Source organism: Manacus candei, unplaced genomic scaffold, assembly GCF_025592945.1.
Source record: "Manacus candei isolate 608988 ecotype Guabito, Panama unplaced genomic scaffold, ASM2559294v1 h1tg000060l, whole genome shotgun sequence".
NCBI lineage: Eukaryota > Metazoa > Chordata > Aves > Passeriformes > Pipridae > Manacus > Manacus candei.
In genome coordinates this window covers 3,565,739-3,588,848 of record NW_026138108.1, presented here as the reverse complement: position 1 = coordinate 3,588,848, position 23,110 = coordinate 3,565,739, and the positions used below count along the sequence as shown (strand labels likewise).

Genomic DNA, 23,110 nt, shown 5'->3' with positions numbered 1-23,110 from the left:
ATGCACAGAAAGAACAGGGAACCAGCAGAGGTGCTAGTTCTGGATGCCAAACTTCTGGATTTTTTTAAAAATTCCTTAACTGTAAGCTAGTGACAATCAAGCTACAAATATCACAGCTACATTTTTAGCTGGTAGCTATAACTGCTCTGTGATCAGTAAAGCAGCCAGTTTGTGAACAGCATAACATGTTACCATCAGTGTTTGTTAAGGACAATCACACATGCACAGTCATGTTGCCCCATGTTCCTGCTAGGAGGTGAAGTCCTTACACAGTGCATGTCCTGCGTCTTACAGCTTTTCTGACACTCCGATCCGATCGCCCCGGGACCTGCGGAGCTGCAGTTGAAGTAATACATGGGAGCTGGGCAATCTATAGGAGGAAGAAAACACTTCAGGAAGGTAATTTAGTGAAAGCAATAAGGATGCCACCAGCAATTGTAAAACTAGCCAGAGCATTTCAGAGGGCAGTAAGTGGCTCTCCTTTAAAGTTTCTAATAGCTTTTGCTTCTGCTCAATAACAGTGCAGGGAGAAGGCAGACAACTTCAAAGCTTTGGGAAGTATCCTCATCTTTTAAAGCATCCAGTAAGGATGGAGACATTTTACAAAGACAAATATTATCAATAACCAGCACATTTCAAGAGAATGAAAGAAATGTGCAGAATACCAAATGTTACAGAAAGTGAGAGATAACACAGAAAAACCTTATAAATACTAGCTGGCAGCATAATGCCATTATTTTAAAGAATCTCACCTTTTACCAGGATGGTTTCTCCAATGCAGTCTAATCTTCCTTGAATGCATTTGCTAAAGAGATTCCATAAAATGAAACACATCAGCTCTTTGCCCATTTCTCCCTCACGAGAGAAAAAGGCACTGTAAAGCTTCACTAGTCACATTCAAATTCCTATCAAAATGAATATTTGGTACAGTTATCAGTTTCACAGACATGAATTACCATTCCCTGAAGGAAGATTAAGAGACCCTGTTCTTAAATATTTTTCCTTTATCTGTCACTGATTTACTATATATTTTCCCTAAATCAAGCTTTTCCTAAGCATTTATTTTCCACTCCATGAGATTAGAATAATACTTTATTAAATAAGAGACCTCTTAAATTACTAAATGAATATGTGTTTATAAAATAGTCTAGAGTCCTCAGTTGGAAGACAGAGAGAGAGAGAGAATATATAAACATCTGAAGATAATAAAACAGCCTTCTCCTGGTATTTGTTTGCATTGCTACCCTAAAGTGATTGAAAATGAGAAAATGACAATTGTTTTTCGCTGCAGATGCAAATTAATTGTGCTATTTTTAGTATTTTCACTTTAAAAACTGAGATTTGGGGCTGGGTTTTTTTCCTGGACCATTTTTGGTTTTTAAATAGCCTGCAGTATGGTGTATTGGAGGGTGGTTTTCACTTTGCTTTTCCATTTCAAAGCCTGAAGCTCTCCTGAGCCCTCTGTCTTCTAGGAAATTTGCTCTCATTGTGTATGGATACTTTGACACAACAAAGTACTTTGCATAGAGATAGGTTACAAATATTGCTCTACTCAACACGTTTTCAGGTTCTTGCTTGCTAGAAGGAATATAAGATCTTAACATTTGCTGTGGCTGCATTTCCTGCCTTGGTATTGGAATATTTACTTTGGTACAGTCTAGGAGAAATTAATCATTATTCCTTACTGTAAAATGGTACCATTTATGGATTGGAGCAGAGACTTTCCCAGTGAGCCCTGATATTCCCAGACATGCAGCAGCCTTTACATCACCACAGAAGCTTACCACATCAGTTTGTCCTCTTGGAAGGAGTTGCCAGGTTGAACAATCTTGCCTTTGTAGTAGCAGGGACAGTCATCTGGAGTTACACATTGCTCTTCATCGTTTAGGTAGGTCCCTTCAGGGCAACCACAGCCCTCCATAGGAGGGATCTGAACTTTGCACAGCGGATCAGGTTCATCCAGTGAGCGGCAAGACTGGTTACAGTACTTCACACTATAGTTATAAACCATAGTCTCAGGACACTCCTCAGAGGGATCTTTGTAAAAGAAATAAAAGGAATGTATGGCCTTCTTTGTGCAATCATCTCTCATGCTGTTAATGTGGCTTTCTGCACATTGGTAACCATAAATGTGCTGCTACCAAACCAGAAGTGTCTCCCAGTGTTCTGGGGGAAGTCTGTTTACGTAGGCTGAACTACATAACACCGAATACTGAGATAATCAGCAGGGTATGTATTTTGTAATTTGAAGAATTTACATTTCTATCTTCTGCCAAGAACTGAAACCAGTAATTTCTGACTTGTCTCTGTAATTAAAAATTAGTTTTCTGACCTTTACTAAAGATTTCTTTTGCTGGGAATAGCTGGGAAATGAGCATATTTTGTAAGAGGCAAATTTTGATGCTAAATGAGTGGTGACAAGGAACTTGTTAATCATTTGATGCTGCCAATGAAAGTGTGTTTCAATTTTCGTGGATGTCTTGAGGAAAACTTTTGTTGTCCTCCTCTGGGCAAATGAGAAACAATAGTTTCTAAGACCTCTGGATGGACCAAACAGTTAAATACCAAAATCTGAAGAGCTCAACTAACCCTGTAAGACAGTGAAAAGCTGTTTAATTTTCATAGGCTGCCAACATGCAACACCTTCAAAACTCTGTCATAAAATCTGCAGTAGTGATCCATAAGGATGACACCAAATTCTGTCAGAAAACATCGTCCACATTAAGGCTGTGGTTTTCAAGAAAGTCTACCATCCAAATTCCTCTGAAATGCAATGAAAAATGGAGATCTAGTCATGTTGGGCCTCTTTCTAACTCACATCTGCAGATTTAATCCCACAGCTCTTTTTCAGATGTATTAGAAAGTACAGAGGAGTTGTTCATGAGCAATTGTGCTAATCAACTTTCCAGCAATACTAACAACATACTGGCAATATGTTCCATGCCTAAACAAAGCTTTGTATGGTTTTCCAGTTCATAACCATAGTACACTTTCTTAGGTTACTTAGCATCCTAGGCTTGTGTACACATGCAAAACCAGCACCTCTGCCAACAAAACCCATTTGATTTTCTGGTCCTAGCTGGAGCAAACACAATATCCTGTGTATAAATCGGGCAAGCCATATTCTCCTACTTTATAGGCATCCTTTGAAGATGCAGCAACTGGTATTTGTAAAACAAAATAGGTCAAATAAGAAAGATATTAATAAGGATGCTAAACATGAATTTATATCTCTCAATTGGTAGCTATTATTGCAATAAAATAATGTGTTTACTTTCTCCCTTTATTTTTTTGTGGAGGAAAAAGATCTCTTTTGGTAAAGCAAGATCTCATAGGAGGAAGGTTATTTGATTACAGTACTCATGGTCAGAGATTTGCCATCTTAGATTACATATAACTGGAGGCAAGAGTGCAGAGAACATGAGCATACCAAAGATATCTTCACGCTAGCTTGCACGAGGAGCGCTAAAAAAGCATTTCTATGATTTAGCAAAGACTACAAACCCCAGCGGTCTGCTGGGTAACCAGTAACTCAAGTAATGGTTCATCCCTGTGCTAAAGATTGTGTAAGGCACAGGCACAGCCAACAATTACCTAGCAGGCTTTACTTATTTCATGCACTCTGCTTACTGCAATGTAGGCATCCACCTGGGATATAACCTGCCTTGGATGCTGCCTGCAGCCTAGCAGAGTGGACACAGCTGCAGGAGCTGGAACAGCCTTTCCACCCCCCACACTGGGATAGAACACTGAGAGTGACTGCTGTTTCCCGTTTGTTCTTTCACTCATGAGTAGTGCAACCTTCACTCTTATCACAGGCATGTTCCCGAAAGATTATTTCTTCTTAAATAAGGCCTAAAATGATTGTGCTGATTAAGCCATTGGCATTTTTTCCCAAGGTTACTGTGCTGAGTCAATATTACCTACTGTGACTTAAGTCCACAGATTTCAGTCAAACCCATGCTGCAAGCCAGTCTTGATCTGCCATGAAAAATGTCAGTAATTCTATGTTGGGAACAGAGCTTTCAATAAACAGTGGCCGTGTCTAGCACATAAATCTTCATGCTTCTAGGACAATTTACTGTGCACCATACTGTGTTCCTTTGAATATTTCAGCACAGGTTTGTGAAATGGTTCTTAGCATAGTCTTAAATGCCTTTGACAATACACCATACAAGATAAATTGTTAGTCTTTATTAAGTATCCCAGCTAGCCTCTAAGTCAGGCAATTAAATAGATCATAGCTGCATCAAAGTTGCATAAACATAACTGTTGCTATGTTTTCTATTCAGATGTGCTATTAGTCAGGAAACCAATATATCTATTTTCTTGTTGATAGAAGCAAATCTCTCTTGAACTATCTGACCGTCAATGAAAAACTGGAAATGTTGAAGTAAAATTGAGAATATGGGACTTTCAAGTTATATTCTCAGCTCTGATATTATCTTATAATAAATTCTGGCAGTGCCAAAGGGAGATATATACATATGTGGACTCTAGACTCAGGATTTAGTGACAATATGTATGTCCAAGAAACTTTCATTCATTTGTTAGATAGTTCTGAGCTGAAAATGCTTTCAAACACTTTCACCTTCTCATATATCACCAAGACATATTTATTTAAAAAATTACTATTTTACTGTAACATGGAAAAATGCAGTTAATGAGAGTGATATCATTTGTATGGGGAATGTCTGAGACAAGAGGGCTGAAAGAGGGCTGCAAAAAAGGTATCAGAATTAAAATACATGGGGAAGGCCATGTGTTCAAAAGTAACCTAATTGCTAGCTAAATCTAAAGTGAAATTAACCCTAACTCCTGTTTTGATGTGATTAATATACCTTATACTATTTTGCTTCTCTGAGTACTGAATTCAGCTTATATTTTACACAAGGAATATGCATCATAAGAGGATGAAGCAGCCATGAACTGGCTTTGGCAGGAAGAAGAACTTTATAGAATATATGCTTATTCTGTTTTTCAAAGACTTTCTAACTTGATGACTAAACACAAAAGACACCAGCTGACACAAATTGGGCTCTCCTGAAGCTGTTCCCCCAAGGTATTCTAGGACACATACCACAGATGCCCTGCCTCCAGCCCTTCAGGGACACGCCTGCTGAAGCACAGTCTCTGGAGTAAGTAGAGAGCACACTACACAGTGCAACTTCACTCTTCTCAGCATTACAGGTGTCATACATGCATTTCTAAAGGACAGGAAAGGACATAGGCATTATTATGTCCAGCTCATAGAAGAAGCAGGGAAACATATAGCAATTCACAAGATAGTCAACAAATATATATTTTTAAAAGCATTATTACCAATGAAACTTAATATCTCCAAGAGAAAATGTATGCAGATGAAATACTATGCAAACCTGAGAACTAGCAAACCTGTGACAGAAACTGCAGTGACATTATGTCTAACACTCATGAAGAAATGAAAAATGAGAAAGATAAGGGCACCTATAGTTCATTAAAACACTAAGAAATGTCTATACCAGTCTCCCATGAGGATGTACAATCTAGGACATGTCAAAATATGTCATCTTAAAATATACATAACTGAAAATGTTGCACAGTGATGATGGCACTTGTGTACGTATCTAGTGTGTAGATAAGATACACCCAATTACATGACAACTGCAACAGAAACACAGAGTGCTGACTTTGCTTTTCAAAGAGTGAACAATTCTCACTCTTTGAAACTTTGAAATCTTGAACTCATTTTTTGTATTTACTTCTAGGTTGTGCAACAGATGTCGGTGGTGACAGTCACAATTATTTCCAGGGCTGCAGCCAAAAAGATCCATCTTACCTTGCATAAACTCTGATTTTGTTATTTTTCTAATCAGCATCAGTGAACTTCTTTGGGAACAGACACTATTGTAACCTCTTTCACTCCCCTAGGCCAGGTGACCTTCATGGCAGATCAGTCTCTGGACTAGATTAAACAACCCATTTAGACCAGTGCCTTACCTTGATGTATGCAGAAGGGTCTACAACAGAATGGCAGGCAGCAAACACACTGCTTGTATTAGACAGAAGAGCACACCAATGCTGGGCAAATTTTTCTGAAGTGAGCAAAAATATTGTCCATAGTCACTTAAACCACATTACTATCTGAATCAATATTCTTATCTGGTACCACATAGAAGTAGAATGACCTGAATCATTTAGATAGTGCTGGATGGAAATACAAGTCATTAACACATCAAAGTGATAAGCATAGTTTGATGGGTGAGCAGCCATCTTCCTAAAAGGAAGGTTTCACTTTCCAAGTGCTAACATTACTACTGCAGCTGGATTTGCAGAACATCTACAATACCTTCCCATTTGTATCGGTTTTTATCAAACTTTCCTAATTCTTTACAGTCAGATAATTTTTTATAGTCGAGCAATAACATCAAGCATGTAATAATCAGGGAGCTGCAGCTTTAATAGCATGTGACAATACCTAGGAGAGCACAGTCTGAACCCCATATATATCCAAATCCAGTCAGAGTGATAAATCAGACAGGGCACCTATTACAGTACAAGTCAGTATTACTGCCTAAGTCAGTATTATTGATAACTTCTTCCTTTTGACTTCAGCTGTAGCAACCAGATTGGATGCAGAACTTGCCCAAATGTTGACAACCAAGTATGCTCTACCTTAAACCTAAATCACTCTCACTGATGCTGTGTGTGCTTTTCAAGTCATCAGTGAATAAGGTGTTGGCTCTCTTTCTCCAGCAGTGCTGTTTCTTGTTTTAAAACCAAAGTTGTAATCTTAAAGACCTGCAAAACCCAATGTGTCCTCCCTAGTAATAGCCTCAAAGACAGTGGGTTTTGATGTTTATGAGATTTCTAAAGCTTTTTTGATCATGTGAAAATTATTTAGCACTGATAAACTAGAGATGAAAAGCGTGGTACCTTTATCCACACTGTTTGAACAAGGATCTTCAAAGCTGTCCTCAACATCAAAACAGCTGGCTCTAATTTTCCATGAATTACCAAAAGCAGAAGCTGAATCTTCCACAGCTCCAGTGGCTGTTCTGAAGTCATCAGTCTGGATGTTATTGAAATTGCCACAAAGACCTTGTGTCGGGGGGTAGTGGGGAAAGAAAAGAAAAGAAGAAATCACTACATGCATGGAAAAAGGAATGGCTTCTAGATGAACACTCAGCTCTGTAATGGACCTTGCCTAAGAGAAACCCATTTTCTTTCAGAGACTTCCTGATGTTCCCACAAATGAGATAAGACACTGTCTTTAGAGTGTAATTATTATTTTTCTGCATTACAGTAGCACTTAGTGATAGCACAGAGATTGGAAGCTGCTTGAATGTGCTTCAGTAAATACTAGCAGACAGAGAAGTATCTTCCCCAAAGGCTTATAAGCAAAGGAAATAACAAAAGAAAAACAAAATGGGTCAGAAAGACAGAATGTAATCCCATTTCACAGATAGGAAACAGAAGCACAAAAAGCTTAAATGATGCCACCAAACAGGAGATTGGTGGCAAACCCCAGTACACTGTCTGTATTTCACAAGTCTCTAATGAAGGCCTACTTAAACAGATAGAGTCTAAAAGACCCACACACACAAAACATCACAGGGATGATCTAATTTTCTTCAGCAAATTGAAGGATTTAGCCAATGCTTTGTTTCCGGACAGCTACAGATCTAACCAGCAGCTGTAACATACCAAAGTGAATATAAAATAAAATATTTTGTTCAGTTAAAGAGATAGACAAGCAGGTATAATTCAGTTTAAGAGAAAACTGAAAGAGGATGGTGTGTCCTACCAGATGTACGATTCTGAAAAGAATGATCCACTGTTATGGAGAGCTGCATTACAGGTTTCATTTGCACTCGAATCTGTACTCCAGCTGAGCTCAAGATTTTGATGAAAAATGTAGATTGTCTGAAGATGGTGATGCCACCTAAAGAAGAAAGAAAAAAAGGAATGTATGCACTTACAAATTTTTATGAAACTGAGTAAACAGGAATATCCATTTACCAATGCATCCAGTGTAACACAGGAATTCCCAGGGAGTCCCAGACCTAGCCTAGTCTCCACCTAACAATGAGCAGAATCAGTTCTTTTCAGAGAAAGGAGCAGGAATCCCTCTGCAAACAGATGTAGGCTACTGTGGGGAAGCTGTGAAGAAGGGCATTTACCTTTCCTTACTGGCAGCTTCACAATGAAATTGTTCATGTAGATATTTCCACAGGAACATATTTTTATAGTCTGCAGGGAAAAGAAAAAAGCCCACAGTAGTGAATGCATGTGACATGACAGACAGCAGCAACCTGACAAACTTCATTAAGCATCAAGGAATAGTGTCTTCAGAACTTGATCACCTCTGTGGTCAATGTAACTCAGTGTCCAGACACCATAAAATAATGCAAGGAAAATCTCTAGGCCTTAACAAAAAATGAAAACCCCTCTCTATAATCAACAGCTTTGATTGAATGTTCTCATACACCTGAAAGGTGAGCCATCTTTTTGAGAACTGCATGTGAGATGTTCTGTGTAGGTTTGGATCCATCTCACTGGAAATGTAACATAAGCAAAATGAGAGCTATCTGACTCAAACTCCCCCAGTAATCAATGCAGGGAGATAGGCCCCTCCAAAAGAACACCTCATACCTTAGGTGGGTTGACTTAACTTGTCCTTTGGAGATCCCCATCTTCCTTTATTGACTATAGAAGTAGGTTAGGATGTCAAACCTCCTAACAAGGTTAGGACTGCAACAGCTAAATTCCAGGTGTGCCAAATAGATCTGTATAATTTTAGGAGTGTATAAATACCAATCCTAACTCAGCTTCCTCTGAATTTAGTGTGAATCATGCCATAATTTTCAGTAGAAGCCTTTGGCCTTCATTTGGAGAATTCTGCTACTTCAGTCACTGCATTAGGAAAAACCTGAGGACTCAGAACTGTTGTAAAATAAAGGGGATCTTTTCTTTTAAAAGACTCAACCTTTCAAAAAGAAACAAATGAAAAAGTTTGAAGTCATGAAAAAGAGAAGGAAACTTGACTAGGATAATTTTTAGGCATCTACCTCTAAAGAAAATGGAAAAGAATCCAAAAGAACTGGAAAGGAAATAACTCTTACAGGACAAGCCTAACAAACACATGCACTGCATCATCTGCTGGTATTAATCTTCCCATCTCAGGACAGCAACAGACCAAAATGAGTCCACTGTGTTAGAGAAATCACATATTTGAACCCGAATAAAAGTGATCTATTATGTGTCACTAATTAAAGCCAATTACTCACAGTTTTTCCTAGTGTAACTAATACATTCTTTAAGCAAGTCATTGTCTTTGATGTCCCACACTGAATGATCTCTCCAATCACCACAACTGTGTCATCCCTGTTCTGAAAAGACATGAAAAAAGGGATGTGCAGACATTGTTACAGGATGGGAGCTAGAAGGGGAAAAAGTATCTCTGAAAGGTTAAGATGGAATAAGGAAAGAATAGGAGTATTTGATCTCTAACTGCAAACTGTATTTCATTGCCAAAATCAATAATGTTCATTAACTTTCCTGTGCACTCTGTTTCCTTGCTATCAGCCTGTGTGGATCTCATATTTGCAGACAGTCACATTCAACCTTTTTGTGGAAATTTTTGCTCATCCACTTCCTTTTGACAATCACCCATAAAGAAAACTTCAGAAGAAATGCTTAAATCTACACTAATACATCAATTAAGAAAATAATTTCAATTAAAAAAAATACAACTATGTTGAAGCTGCAAAACTTTGAAGCTAAGCATCAGCAATTGACATGCCATTCATTGCAAATTCAAAAATTTATGGGGTTTAAGACTGAGTATGTGTTGAAGTGCTTTGCTGAATTGGTGTCATTTAATTAAATTACGTCATATAAAGCTCCAGCACAGTTTAATGCCTTATGCTACTCAAGAGATTTAGGAGTGAAATGGGAGATTGCTCTTACCTTAGCTAGGACATAATGACAGTTGCCATGAAAATGGAATCTCTTGTTATCAAATGTTGTTATATGGAATCCTCCATCTATGTGGCAATTTCCTGAACAGGGCAGAGAGATACAGCTCCAGTGGCCTCCTTTGCAAGTACTGTGCAAAACCCAAAAAACAGCAGTTAGAATAAACACAGCTTCAAGGGAGAAAAGGTGATATGCCATTTGAATCTGCACAGGTGCACTTTCTTTGTCTTTTTACCTTGTCTTCTCATTAAAACCAGGTGGGAAGAAGACTTAAGGCCCTTAAAGTGTGAAGTTTGAATGACTCTCAATGAGAGAGTGAAATGCCCTGGGCTTTGAACTAACTCCCTCACAGAGACACTGAGATGGTCAAGCAAGAAATGTTTTTCAGGGCCTAAATTGTTTACTTGACCTTTTAAGGAAAGAAAGAAAGAACTTCCAACAGGATCTTGCAACATTTTGTGCTATTGATGCAGCTATTCAGCAAGTTGCTGATGCAACATTTTGGCAGCTAATTGTGGAGGACCTGAGATAACGAGCAGTTATAATTCTTACACCTGTGCACACAAGAGGAAAACAGTCCTGCCACATAGGCTCAGGCTTTGAGAGGAGTAAGTGAGGACGTGGCTAGATGGGAACCACCCAAAGCCCATTAATTTCAGTTACTCAAAATTGCAGGAAATATTAATCCAAAAGAATTTTCAGAACATCTACCCCATCATGCATCACAGCACATTTCATTCCTTCATAACATAAAGGTCAGGCCTATGGTCAAGAAATGGTACTGTGTCACAGGAGCTCAAATAACATATACAACTGTTCATTCACCAGATGGGTATCAGAGCAAGAAATAAAACTGTTTTGAGAATAATATACCTAAAGTTGTATCAACTTTCGCTAGTGCAGAGTGGAGATGGGTTCAAGCCACCAGATTTTTTCTAAATCAAATAATTTTCAAGGATCATGATTTTTGAGATCCAAGCCTTTATACAGCCTTTGTAAACAAGAGATTGTTGGAAATGTCACTTATTAACATGGTCTGACTTCTTGCCTCGCTATAGTGGGCAATGTCTCTGAATTAACCAGCAAAGAGTCTCATTTTTCTGCATTCTGAAATCTCGAGCTCAGTTTTCACAACCATTTTCAAGTGAGAGTGGTAATAACTGTGTGAGGTTGAGGACTACCTCTAAATTTTCCTGTACTGTTGAAATTCAGACCCAAGCTTTGCATTGTTATTTAAGATAAATATCGGGAAAAGGAAAAAAGAAATGAGAGAAGTACAAAATGGAACTCATCAATACTCAAAAATAAATACTTCTGCCTTGTTAGTGCAATCAGGATCACATCAGTACCAGTTTTGGCAGGGAGTGGAGTAAGTTCCTCCAGATGAGTAGACTTTGCCTTGAAACATACAGGGGCAGCTGTCTCTGGGGATGCATTTCTTGCCACCGAGGTCATCAAGGATCGTTCCTGTTCAGACACAGTGGCTAGTTAATATTGTTTTGGTGAGTCTGGGAAACACCATCAAGGAAGATTAGAGTACGGAAAAAAACTCAGGAATATTCAGCACATCTTTGAACGAATGGGATACGTTTTAAGGAAAACACCCCAGATGTTAATGGATGGGAAATATTTCTTACTGCTTTCAAATGAAAGCAATGAAGAACTCAAAGAATGTTTACTGTTATGAAACTTTTCCTCTGTCACAGGATTATCTAGTGTCAGATTGCAAGGATGTAAGCCAGTTTCCATTCTTTTCTAATAGTGCATCTAACAGAAACCAGAACCTCATCTTAGACTCTATTTCATGTACAAATTTACACATGCACATACCTGGAAATGCATTTATATTATGTGTCACTTAACCTACATCAAGATCTAGTCTCACAACAGGGAGGCACCTCACCAGACATCTTCATCTGCAGTCTTACTTCTAGAGCAAGAATTCTTACTTTCTACATCTGCACAGTTTTTTTTCTGCCTTGTACTTAGAAATCTTTCCCTTTCTTCCTCCAGTGTCAGGATCTTGAATCTTTAGAGATCTGGTTCTTCCAAGAAGAAAGTTTTTAAATTATGGTAGAAGAAACAGTTTATTTGTTGTGTAAAATGCTAAAGAAAGGGAACAACCTCCCTTTGTCCCCCGATGTGTGTGATCACTGGGAGAAGTTAACTGCCTTACCAGGAGGACAGAAACAGCCATCTGTACATGGGGCTTTACAAATCTTGCTCCTTTCTGGATCTGCACATGTGTCAGCACAGGAGTTTCCACATTCCATGTACTCCATGTTGTTTGGGCATTCCTGATCTGCAGGATCAAATGAAAATGGAGTCTGTTAACGATGTACTTATAAGATCTCGCAAATCATTGTACCTGACTCCTTCTTCCTCCTTTCCTGCTTATCTCATTTGCAAGACCTTCTGTCCAGATATGTCATGTTTGTTCAACCTCTAAAGGAACTTTTTATGGCCACTTTTACTTTACCTGCGGACAAAACAGTACTGCTGGGAAATATGAGCTATTTTACATTATCTTACTAGCTCAAGGTTGGCTGATGTCGTGATAGAAGCAATGAACACCAGATTCATTTATGGAGTCATAATAGTTTATTTTTGCCTGAAGCATTAGTGATTCTGGCATGAATTTTCTATCCCAATCCACACCAGCAGTTTGGGTGAACTACCTGTAGCTTTCTCCCTGGATTTACAGTGTTTTCCTGCTTAGTAACTGGACTACTGAGTAAGAAAGCACAGGATAAGCTAAGTACAAACATATTATACTTTTCAGTAACTACTTCTGTCTAGTTGTCAACATTTGAAACAAGGTTATTTATGACTTAACTGTGCATGGTAAAATTCAAAAAAAGAACTGGAGAAAACTTACTTGCAAGAAGGAGGGGGGCTACATCAAGCTATAGTTCTAATTCAAGAGGCAAAATCAAGTTAAATTTGTAGAAGCTTTTCCACTAGCAATGTTTCTGCCTAAGTACTTCTACAGATTGATTCACAGTAGTTAACAGAGCCCCTAGCTTTGCTCCACTGGAATCAGAATACTTGCATAAATGTCTAACCTGAGAGAAATCTCCAGAACAGTAGTTACTTACAGCAGAGTTCTTTGGTTCTCCATTCTCCAGGGTCTCCCTTCCTCAGGACACAGTCTCGAGAGTACTGGTTTAAAGTGCTGCATATGCAGCTGGAAACCAGATCAGAGTGAGAAGAATTAGCTGCACAGTGACACATATCTTCAGCACAGGTCTCTATGTAGTCATCAAATGCAACCACTTTGGGGCAGTTTCCAAAACGGGACATAAGTTTCTTGCATCTTTTTTTCTGTTTTTAAAAAAAAAAAAAAAAAAAGCTACACTTGACATTTGACCACCTCTCGGGTTTATGGATATACAAGATTTCATTGATGACAAAATTCCAGGGCCACAGGATAATTCAAGTTGGAAGGGACCTTAGGAGATTATCCAGTTTAACTTTCTGTCATGAGGTTTTTTTCTTGGACTGGAAGCTGTCATTCAATTGTGCATTCTCCCGCTATCTAGTTCTCTAACACTATAATAGGATATTCTTTCAGCATTTTGCTCAAATTCATGTGTAAAGTCCTGAAAAATTCAGTTTAGTGTTTGCTCTGTAATTAGCACTTGTTTCAACACAGTTTCTCCAGCACTGTAGTTCAGGAGGGGTTGTACTTCTTGGGCACACATACTTACGTATATACTGCATCTATCGTCTTTCCTCCTAGGATGTCTTCCAGTATGGTCATCTGGACTCACATCAGCACACTTTTGTGATGGATCCTCTACTTTGTGGAAGTTCCCAAACTGTCTTGGATGCATTTTATATCCTGCAAAATCCCCAGATGCATGTCAGTAACTGCCTGCAATTCTTTAGATCAGTTAATGGGCTATAAAGGTGCACTTAATTTTTGGTCTCTAAGGCAGTATGCACCTCACCAAAAGCCCAAATTTAACCAGCATCCATATTATAAAGGCTGAAAGCCTGATATAACTTCTGTTGAGCTAGAGCTAGGAATATGGCACACTTGTATCAAGGCCTGCTGTCAGCTTGGGAATTTAAAATCACGTGAAACTCTCGACCTTTCTATTGCATCTCATTATTTCTGAAGACTTTGGTTTGTTTAGGGTGTATTTGATCTTACAGAGTTTTGTATTTGCATGTATAACAGTCATACATTTTAACTTGCCTTCTACTATCAGAACCTAATGTAAAGCCTTAGGCTTGTATGTTCTATAACATTCTCTACCTTTTTTTCCCCCCCCCAATGTTTAATAGATAGATTCCTGACCAGATCTATTCTCCTATACTAACTCAGTCCCCTAAATGTTAATTATTTCCACTAAAGCATTGTTTTCAGGTGCTTTACCACTAATGCTTTTGGAAACAGGTGATCTTTTAAAGCTCTGAGCTCTTGGAGCCACATGATTTTCCAAGGATCTCAACTGACATTAAAGAACATAAAGAACAAAGTTTCAAGATGAGCTACTTCATGTAGATATGGGATTTTTCTTCCTGATAAGAGGAAAGAGTCTGTAGGTAATGAGAAATTTTGAACCCTTACATGCAGTGAATTTTAGCCTGGACAAGTATACTTAATTCTGCCTGCTCATCCCAGAGAGAAAGATGTATTCAGGAAAGATGTGGTAGGCCATGTGGTCCCCAGGCATGGGAACCTGTTTTATATGGAACAAGATGCATATGAGAGGAGTTTGGTTTTCTTAGAGCAATGGTTCTCAGTAGAAAACTGTTTCTTGATAAAAAATTGAGCCACCTTTAGTTTTCACATATTGCACTTGTGAAGTATAGGGCACAAACATGATTAAAATGTGTCCAATACCTAATACAAAATATGAAAATGACCCCCCAAATATATTACTACAAATGGTACTTTTAATCAAACCTCAGGATTCTTTCTGAATGGGTGAGGTAGGTGACCATATTCTTCTGGTGACCTAAGAAGCCAAGGTATTATATTAAGGGATATTGTTATTACCTTGGCTTCAGTCCTGTAGCTAATATCTCAAGATGCAGGTTTCTCTTCACTCATACAACCTTCTGCAGGACTTAGCCTCAGCTATTTGTAATATCTGAAGGTGTCAGTGGATGGCACTACAGTTTCTTCCAAGATGCTCAATGAAATCTGTGATTTCTCTGATGCTTTCATTTTATTATAGAGACAAAAATAATCACATGTAGAATGACTAAAATGGAAGAAGAGAAAATACAATCGTGCATTTCCTTAAAGTATGTTATTATCAATGGGAAACCTGGCAATGTTGCTGCAGGATAGCCAAGCAATTAATTTGGGTCAAAGAGATTTGAGACTCTTGCAAGTTTGAAAAGAGCAGAGAAGCCCAAATCATCCCAGAAGCTCTTAAAATACATCTTCTGTATATGAAAATGTTCATGTGCCTGTCAGGAAATCCAAAACCCTGCTAAATATACAGATATCAAGTTTTATGTCATGTATTAAGAGGTCTGTTCTGTGTGGAATATGCTGTATTTATGACCTACCATCCAAAATCAAATCATTCTTCTCACTGCCATCATAGTTCCCACATAGACCACATATTTTCTCTTTATATGTTTCTTCCAGGTCCAGCTACAAAAGAGGAAACACAGAGTTTAAAGGCTTTTCTCCACATCAGCAGCACATTACAAAGTCATTCATGCAGAAATGCTCATTCCCAATTTGTAGCAGTCTCCTCTTCTTTTACAACGCTGTCATAAAACTTACCTGTAGACAGATTGAATTCAAATGTGAAGATAATCCTCTAGCAACTGTCATTCCTAAGTAAAGAGCTAAGTGAAGCATGCTGAACACTGGACTAATCCTTGAACCAGTGTCTCCTAGTGTAGAGACACTGGTATATAGACATTTTTTACCTCTTGCATGGTACCACAGCTCCTCTGCAGGCAGGTCAGATAACTGTGCTCTAATGCTGGATGCTGCAAAGAAGCACCCTCTAGTTAGCCATATCTAAGAGTTTTTCCAGTCCATAGGGTAAATGGAAACCTTTATAGCACTTCTAGGGATGGGTCTGCCCAGCATTACTTGTTTTGCCCATAGTTAGGGGAAATAAAGATCCAGGTTAGCACACTATTGCCTCCAGGTTAGCACACTATTGCCTTGCTAGATAAAACTACAGCACCTAATCACTCTTACATACTCGGAGGATAGTACTGGCATCACTCACATCCACAAAAAAAAAAGGCAAAGCTTTTCCTACAAGTGTGTCACTCTAAAATTGTGTCCACTCTGCAATCATGTACAGGTACTGCATTCAGTATTTTAAGTATTAATTAGTACAGGGGAAGGAGGGAAGCAAATACTTCAGTAAATCAGAATTTCAGTATCACTTGATTGCTTCCTGGTTTTTTTTCTCTCTATTCACCTTTTACCCTCTCTCTGTCTCTGAACTGTAAAACATGACATGCAAGTTCCACTTAGTTAATCTCAGTCCTGATTGTGAAGGATAAGTGTTCACACTTGAAAGTGTAAATACACTGTTGAAGAAGAGGCTATTATAGGGTAGATCTTTAGAGGGGAATTCTCTCATAGCATGGCTTTGGAATGACAGAGGCCAATGTCTGAACATGGTCACAGATTAGTTTCCCATGCAAGATGTGCATGAAACAGAGGGTAATTAGCAAGTCAGAGCTGGAGGGACTAGCTGTGTTGCTGTCAGTGCCCCAAGGAGCAAGGAAGTAACTACAGATGTGTTACATCCAGGGTTAACAGTGGCAACTTTTGTCACATAAAATCAGCTGGAAATGCCTCGAAGTTGTGACTCCATGAACTCCATGACCCTGCCCCACAAAACTATTACCTAGTTTGGTACTTCCCTATCAGCTTATGGATGCAGTGACACCTCTCTCCCACAATTTCTTTCATTAACACAGTGCCTGCATCCATCTCTGCTTTTCATCATTGATGAGTTTCACCAGGAGAAAAACAACTAACTGGTTGTTCATACTAGGAGAGTGTCAGCCCAGTTCCACTTGAGTGTCAGGCCCAGCTTGGAAGTGACTTGGAAGTAAGTACAGGTGTCCTCAATCAGGATGCTCTTCAAGCTGAAGGGCATGGGGATCCTGGAAATTGGAGAGAACAAAAGAGATTGCATTAAAAAAAAAAAAAAGACTGATGTAATGCTCACAGAGATATAGGAAGAAAACCTAGAGTCAAAACAAACTAAATAAGATGTGGGAACACTCTTTTCAAAATCAGCCATCCAATGCACTGAATTTAGGTGGGATCACATTGTCCACTGTGACCTTTGACCCACCTTAATCCACAACACAATGTATTTTGGTCATTTGTTGATACTACACTACCCACTCAACAGATACCAAAGAAGCTTTGCTTGTTTACATATCCTGGGACCTAACCCAAAAGTTTATAAGGAACAAGAAGACAATATTGGAAAAATGCCCTCCACATGAGGACACTGCAGATTATCATCATCCCTCCAGGATTTCCTTGACATTTGGGATTTGCAGAGATGTGAAAAGAGCTCTGTTCTGTTACTCACCTGCTGATGCGACTCAGACCTACATTAGTTTTCCCTCTTATCAAGACAATTACCGTTCATTTTCCCACAGCCTAAAAAACTTAGAAATTCAGAAAATGGCTAAAATTTAGGAGATTTCTTGTCCCTTCAATTTAGAAGACACACATGGGCTTTGGTACTATAATTACAACTAGTGACGAATGCTGTTCTATATTTGGTTGTTTCTAGAAGGCTGTCAAGAGAAGACAGCCCATATGCTTGCAATTTTCTCTCCAACAAGATTGTGAGGGGTTTTCCCAGAGTCAAAGATTGCCTTGGCCCTTCATAATTAAATGCTAGAAGAACTCTGTGCTTCTCATAAGGACTGCCCTTAAAATTGTGCCCAATTTACAACAGTACAGTCTTTACTCACTTGTTCCCATTCACAGTGATGCCTGTCTCCTTCACCTCCAAGATCACTCCATCAATGGTGACAGTGAAGTAGATCAGGAAGTTATTCTTGTCACTGCGTCTGATCTGAATGTTAAAGTCCTGGTAGCTGTCGTTGCAGTGTGAAGCGAAGACATATGTGCAGGTTCCAGGAAAAGTAAACTTAACATGGTCGAATGTATGAAAGTGGAAATTGCCCCAGGTGGCACATTCACTCCTACCGACAGTAGAGACCTGGACTAAAGAAAAAGTCATAGGAAGAGAGCTTAGAAATTCACCCCATATGAGGTGCTTTGCCCTTTTTTTGTTAAAAAATATTAAAGGAGAGATTTTTCAAAGGGAAAAAATAATAACTCCTGGAAGATACTAGCTTGTGGGAAGGAGTTTCATCTCCCTGATCTTTTGAAGTCAATGACAGAGATACCTCCAATGTAAGCAGATTAGCCCTGGCTCCTTTAGGTTAACAGTGAAGCAGAACGGGTTCAGCTTCCCTACCTTACATATCTGCCTAACAAGATTCTCAAAACTGCATGCATCTCTCCATTGTCTATAAAGATTGTGTCTGTATTTACACAGTAGACCCATCCAAAGTCTTGTATTGAGTCCCTTCCAGGAGATATCATAGGTGGCATGACTACAGCAAAACAGCAGCCACTGGTCTCATGGTTGAGGCTGCTACCACCTTCAGCAGTCAGCTCAGAGCTACTTGTTCTTTCTTCTCAACCAAAAATCATGTTTTGGACCTCTAAGTTGTACCTCTGTCAAATGCATAGATACATACCCTAAGTGCATATAAGATATCATTTCAGAAAGTCATTTTCATGCCACTGAGCTTCACAAAGACAACATGAATTACCCTGAATTAAATCATATATGTTTGCTACAAAATGCATTTAGCATTTCTTCTAGGCTCATCTGAAAGAATGACGAATGAAAATGGGCAAATTTCTTTGTGTTGTTTAGGTAGCTTGTTTAGGAATATCAACATAGCATCATCCATCACAGATCAAATAAAAAACCAATGTAATAAAAAATTAATGCACTCAGTGAATTCTAAAATATTATTGAATATTCCTGCCTAAGAACCACCAGGGGAAAACTGAGAAATTCAGATCTTAATGCTAGGAATGTGCAACACAAACTCAAGTGCCATGAAGTCCTTACAGAAACACTCCCTTTTTAAAGGGACTGTTATTTGCCATAGGTTGTTGCAGGACTAAAGTGGAGTAGGGCAATTTAGCACTTTTCTACACAATAATGAGGGCAAATGAGAAAGTTTGGCTATTCTTGGAAGTAGACTTGCTAGGATTACTAAGACAGCAATAACTGTTACATCAATTGTTTGTGCATTAAGCAGTTGGGAAAAGTGTAAGACATTCAAAATCAAACCAGGAGATAAGAGTGCAGCAGACCACAAAAAATGTGATTATTCCTAATGCAACATTTCTTGCTGGTCAATCAAGTCTATCTGCATTATGATACATACTCCTTGTATAAAAAATATAAGTGAAATGTGTTGAAAAGGATATCACCTTTTTTTTTTTTTTGTGATGTAAACTGCATCCAGAGGGTCTCCTCTTAAAGATTAGTCACTTAGAACATAAAATAGTTGATACACTACCTACTAATGGAAGTAAAAAAGTAAAATACTTAAATGGGTGACAATAAGGATGAAAATGTACAATGTTAAACAGTGTCTGGTATGTCTACAGCTCTTACATGAATATGTTACACATTTTAACTTGTCAACTCTATTTTCACCTATGGAGAGCAAAATGAGAGTAAGTAATGTGAGAATTAGATTTTTTTTCTTACCTATCTGAACAGGTTCTTTGCCCTTGCAACAACTCCAAATTAGGCAGAAGATCCAAAATGATCCCCCCTTTTTTATTCCCATCTTGCCATGGAGCGGTAACTTGAAAATCCTTTCAGGGAAGTGTTTTTTCTTGGCTTATAGGCAGATTTTTATAGTCCAGGAGTTTGGCATGAGAACAAAACATTGATGGCAGGGTCCCTGAAAGGTGGAGCTTCATTAAATTTTCTTTCAGTTGTTCATATTAGCACCCAGCAACATTCTGTCTTTAAGAAAAGACAGGTATCCAGTTCTCTCTTGCTTTATGGGAAAAGAGAGTTGTTCTTGTCTAATTTCCATTTTTTAATATAGGTCCCCCCACCTTCCTCCTACATTGTTATTATTTCTTTGGCAACAATAGTTTTTCTTTTTCAGAACATCTGATTAGTTAAAAGCAATCACTGGCCTCTTTCAGAGCTTTGCTCTGGTTTGCACATCAGCACAGTCCTCCAGCTCAAGAAGACTTTTTTGTTACCTCTGCTAACTTTGAATCACTAATGGTGACCTCTAAATGTTAGAGCAAAAAGTATTGTAAGGTCAAGCATAATGTATGGTTTATTTAGAGTAAAATCTTATGGCAGGAGGGCATTGTCCTTTAAGAAGTGTATCCAAAAGATCTTACAAAAAAGACCAAAGACTGACTGCTTCAACAAATCAGGAACATTAGGCCACAAAGTGCAAAATTCTCACATGTACTGCACAAATGGGATATAATCATACCAGTCAGTCATAGGAAGGTAATTTATTCTTTATGCACACTGAGGCAGTGGTTTCTCCAAACATCATAAAGAAGCAGTGCCCAAGTCCCATCAAAACGTAGACCACAATTCAATCCTTCACCTCTTAAATTATGCTGCTGCAAAAGCATCCCTTGGTTCTTTCAAAGTACTTTAATACCCTTTCACAGACCCATAAAAAATCCAGCAGATTCAGTCACGAGCTCTATGGTCTGTAGGATATCCTGTTACAGATGTTTGATATCAGTAATTTTAGAGTCTCTTCTAGGGATTTACTTGCTTGGTTGACACCAGCATTTCTTCACATCATCCATGTCATGGGGGGACTGCTTCTGACATAGAGGAAACCTCTCACCTAGACCCAGCAAATCAAACACAGATGACACACTTCCAGCTGCTCCATGCCCCTTTGGGAATATACTAATGCCAGAGTGATTGCCAGTGGTAAGTGGGCATGAATATAATTGAAGGTGGACATAGGTCTCACTCTGGTTGCAAGGCTTCAGGTCGAGCTTGTGCAGGCACCCACTGGGAAATATGCATGCCCTTTTATCTGGTTGGCAGACAGTAAGCTGGTCCTTGAGAACCATGTCTTGCTCACTGCTTTACCAAGCTTTCTGGTATTGACACAGTTGAGTGAACCAAAGGTGGCCTACTGCTTCTTTCAGCTGCTGCCCCTGCACAGTTGTGAAGTGGCTTAAAGAACTGCAAGTGCAAATGTCTGCCAGAGGAAGATTTGCTGCTGCTGTTGCTCTAAAGAAAATTCAGCAGTAGCAGGCAAGAGCATTGTGCAGCACATGAAACATGAGTTCATGTTACCCCTTTGCCACTGTCCATGTCCCATTAATTCCATTGTCAGTCGCATTCGAGGCAGGGCGCTACTGGAAGGCAAAGTCTGTTCTTGAAGCCCTGCCATTTTGGCTGGAATACAGAACCAACAGACTTTATGGCACTGGTGATGGAAATAATGGACTCCTGCTGCTTTTCCTTTTAATCACAACACATCTTCCCTGCTGATCTCCATCCAAATAGGTACAAAGTAAACCACGATAATATCTAGTAGATAAACCTAACCACGAGAATATGACATTGTAGATATGAGGGTGGTCTGAAATAAATACAGTGCAACAGTAACACTCAAATTCAGCATATTCTCATGGTAACTTTCAAGTTGAGTTCTTGTTCATGCCACAAAACAGGGCTAATGGCAGGTGTGGGGAAGGGCAGTGAAGCCCAGGAGGAAAAGCGCATAGGTCAGTAAATCACAGACAAAGACGAAGAGAGTTTAACTGAGGATAAAGATGGAAAGCCGAAAGGTAATAATTTTCCAAAATCAAACCTAGTGTCAAAATCCAAATGTAGAACTCTGCTGAGATAAAGTCCATAATTTTTTAATCATGGTACTCTTCTTTCCCCAATCCCGCCCAGGCAATCAAGGAATTTTGGTATGAGAGCAGAAAGAAGAATAAGATTCTAGGAATATGATTCCTGACTCTAGAAAAAAATCCCTTTATTCCCACTGAGCAGTACAAAAGCAGCAGGAACCACATATTAACTCCTTGCCAAAGATACTCTTCAGGTTGGAGTAGTCCTTTGATGAAAAATACATAGTGAGGTTGACCAGTGCAACTCTCAGCCCTTTGTCTTCTGTGCATGGGGCAGTTCAAAAGACATGATTTCCCCCATAAGCCCCACTTAGCACTTAGGGTCATGGGAAGAGCATGAAAAGCACATTTTAAAACTGTGTTTAAGGAACAGAGAGAATAAAACAAATAACTCACTGAACCAACATCCACTTATGCTCTACTCAGCAGAGAAAGTAATATCAGTCATCTGGGATCCTCCTCTAAGAAAAGCAAGAGCACAACTCCTGCTACTCAAAGAAACAGGACACTCAGTCCTCTTCCTTTGCATCTAGACATTTTCTTACCTCTGTTTGTCTGCTCTGTCATTTTTGCCATTCCTTTGCCATTTCTTGGGGAACAGAGTTCCTGTCAGTGACTAACCAGAGCTGCTGCTTCTGGCTTCTCCACCGATACTGCAGGCTATAGTCCTTAGAAATCACTGGATGCTTCACTCCCCTGAAATGATTTCAGGGCTACTGACAGGGGAAGGATATTTGCATTCAAATGAAGTTTTTATATTCAAACGTGGAAACACGGAGGTTTTCAGAAAAAACACATGGAAGCTTTCAGAAGAAAATTCAGACTGACAGGGAGCTTATAGACTGTGTTGATCACTTACCACTGAATCATTGCTATTGCTGGCATGCAAGATATAACTATTCCCCCTGCAGTGACATACTGGGATTAATAACTTTTCCCTTTATTGGATTCTGAGGCATAAGAGGCCTTCCCTCTTCTGCAGCTGTATTACCAAAAAGAACAATTCTTCTTGGCCCCTTTACCGCCCATTTCATGGATCATTTGCCACTAAAGGGTATGTGATTTTAGTAAATACAATAGGTAAATATTAACTTAGCTTCTTTATCACCACTGACTCACTGAAGATAAACCGTCATGAAGCTAAGGTAATACAGCAGTGACTCACATCTCATATTTTTTGCTACACACTTGGTAAAGAGGCACTCAAATAGGGGGCAT

The 23,110-nt window shown here is 39.0% G+C and overlaps 1 protein-coding gene across 3 annotated transcripts in view; it reads right to left on the bottom strand.

Moving 5' to 3' along the window:
- The window catches only part of LOC127478506 (mucin-5B), a 46,141-nt gene extending 23,332 nt beyond the window's left edge, over window positions 1-22,809 (bottom strand). For all 3 annotated transcript variants that reach the window (XM_051804320.1, XM_051804321.1, XM_051804322.1), the window contains exons 1-19: window positions 22,438-22,809; window positions 19,734-19,932; window positions 17,902-18,157; window positions 16,956-17,070; window positions 15,493-15,580; window positions 13,671-13,804; window positions 13,059-13,284; window positions 12,137-12,262; window positions 11,310-11,427; window positions 9,952-10,090; window positions 9,270-9,371; window positions 8,163-8,232; window positions 7,787-7,924; window positions 6,916-7,080; window positions 5,980-6,074; window positions 5,081-5,207; window positions 1,785-2,037; window positions 753-805; window positions 270-370 (exon numbers count right to left, since the gene is read on the bottom strand). In XM_051804320.1, the coding sequence (XP_051660280.1) occupies window positions 270-370; window positions 753-805; window positions 1,785-2,037; window positions 5,081-5,207; window positions 5,980-6,074; window positions 6,916-7,080; window positions 7,787-7,924; window positions 8,163-8,232; window positions 9,270-9,371; window positions 9,952-10,090; window positions 11,310-11,427; window positions 12,137-12,262; window positions 13,059-13,284; window positions 13,671-13,804; window positions 15,493-15,580; window positions 16,956-17,070; window positions 17,902-18,157; window positions 19,734-19,815 (2,388 nt within the window). In that variant the 5' untranslated portion in view covers window positions 19,816-19,932; window positions 22,438-22,809. The remainder of the gene's footprint in view (window positions 1-269; window positions 371-752; window positions 806-1,784; window positions 2,038-5,080; window positions 5,208-5,979; window positions 6,075-6,915; window positions 7,081-7,786; window positions 7,925-8,162; window positions 8,233-9,269; window positions 9,372-9,951; window positions 10,091-11,309; window positions 11,428-12,136; window positions 12,263-13,058; window positions 13,285-13,670; window positions 13,805-15,492; window positions 15,581-16,955; window positions 17,071-17,901; window positions 18,158-19,733; window positions 19,933-22,437) is intronic.
- Between the last annotated feature and the right edge of the window lie 301 nt (window positions 22,810-23,110).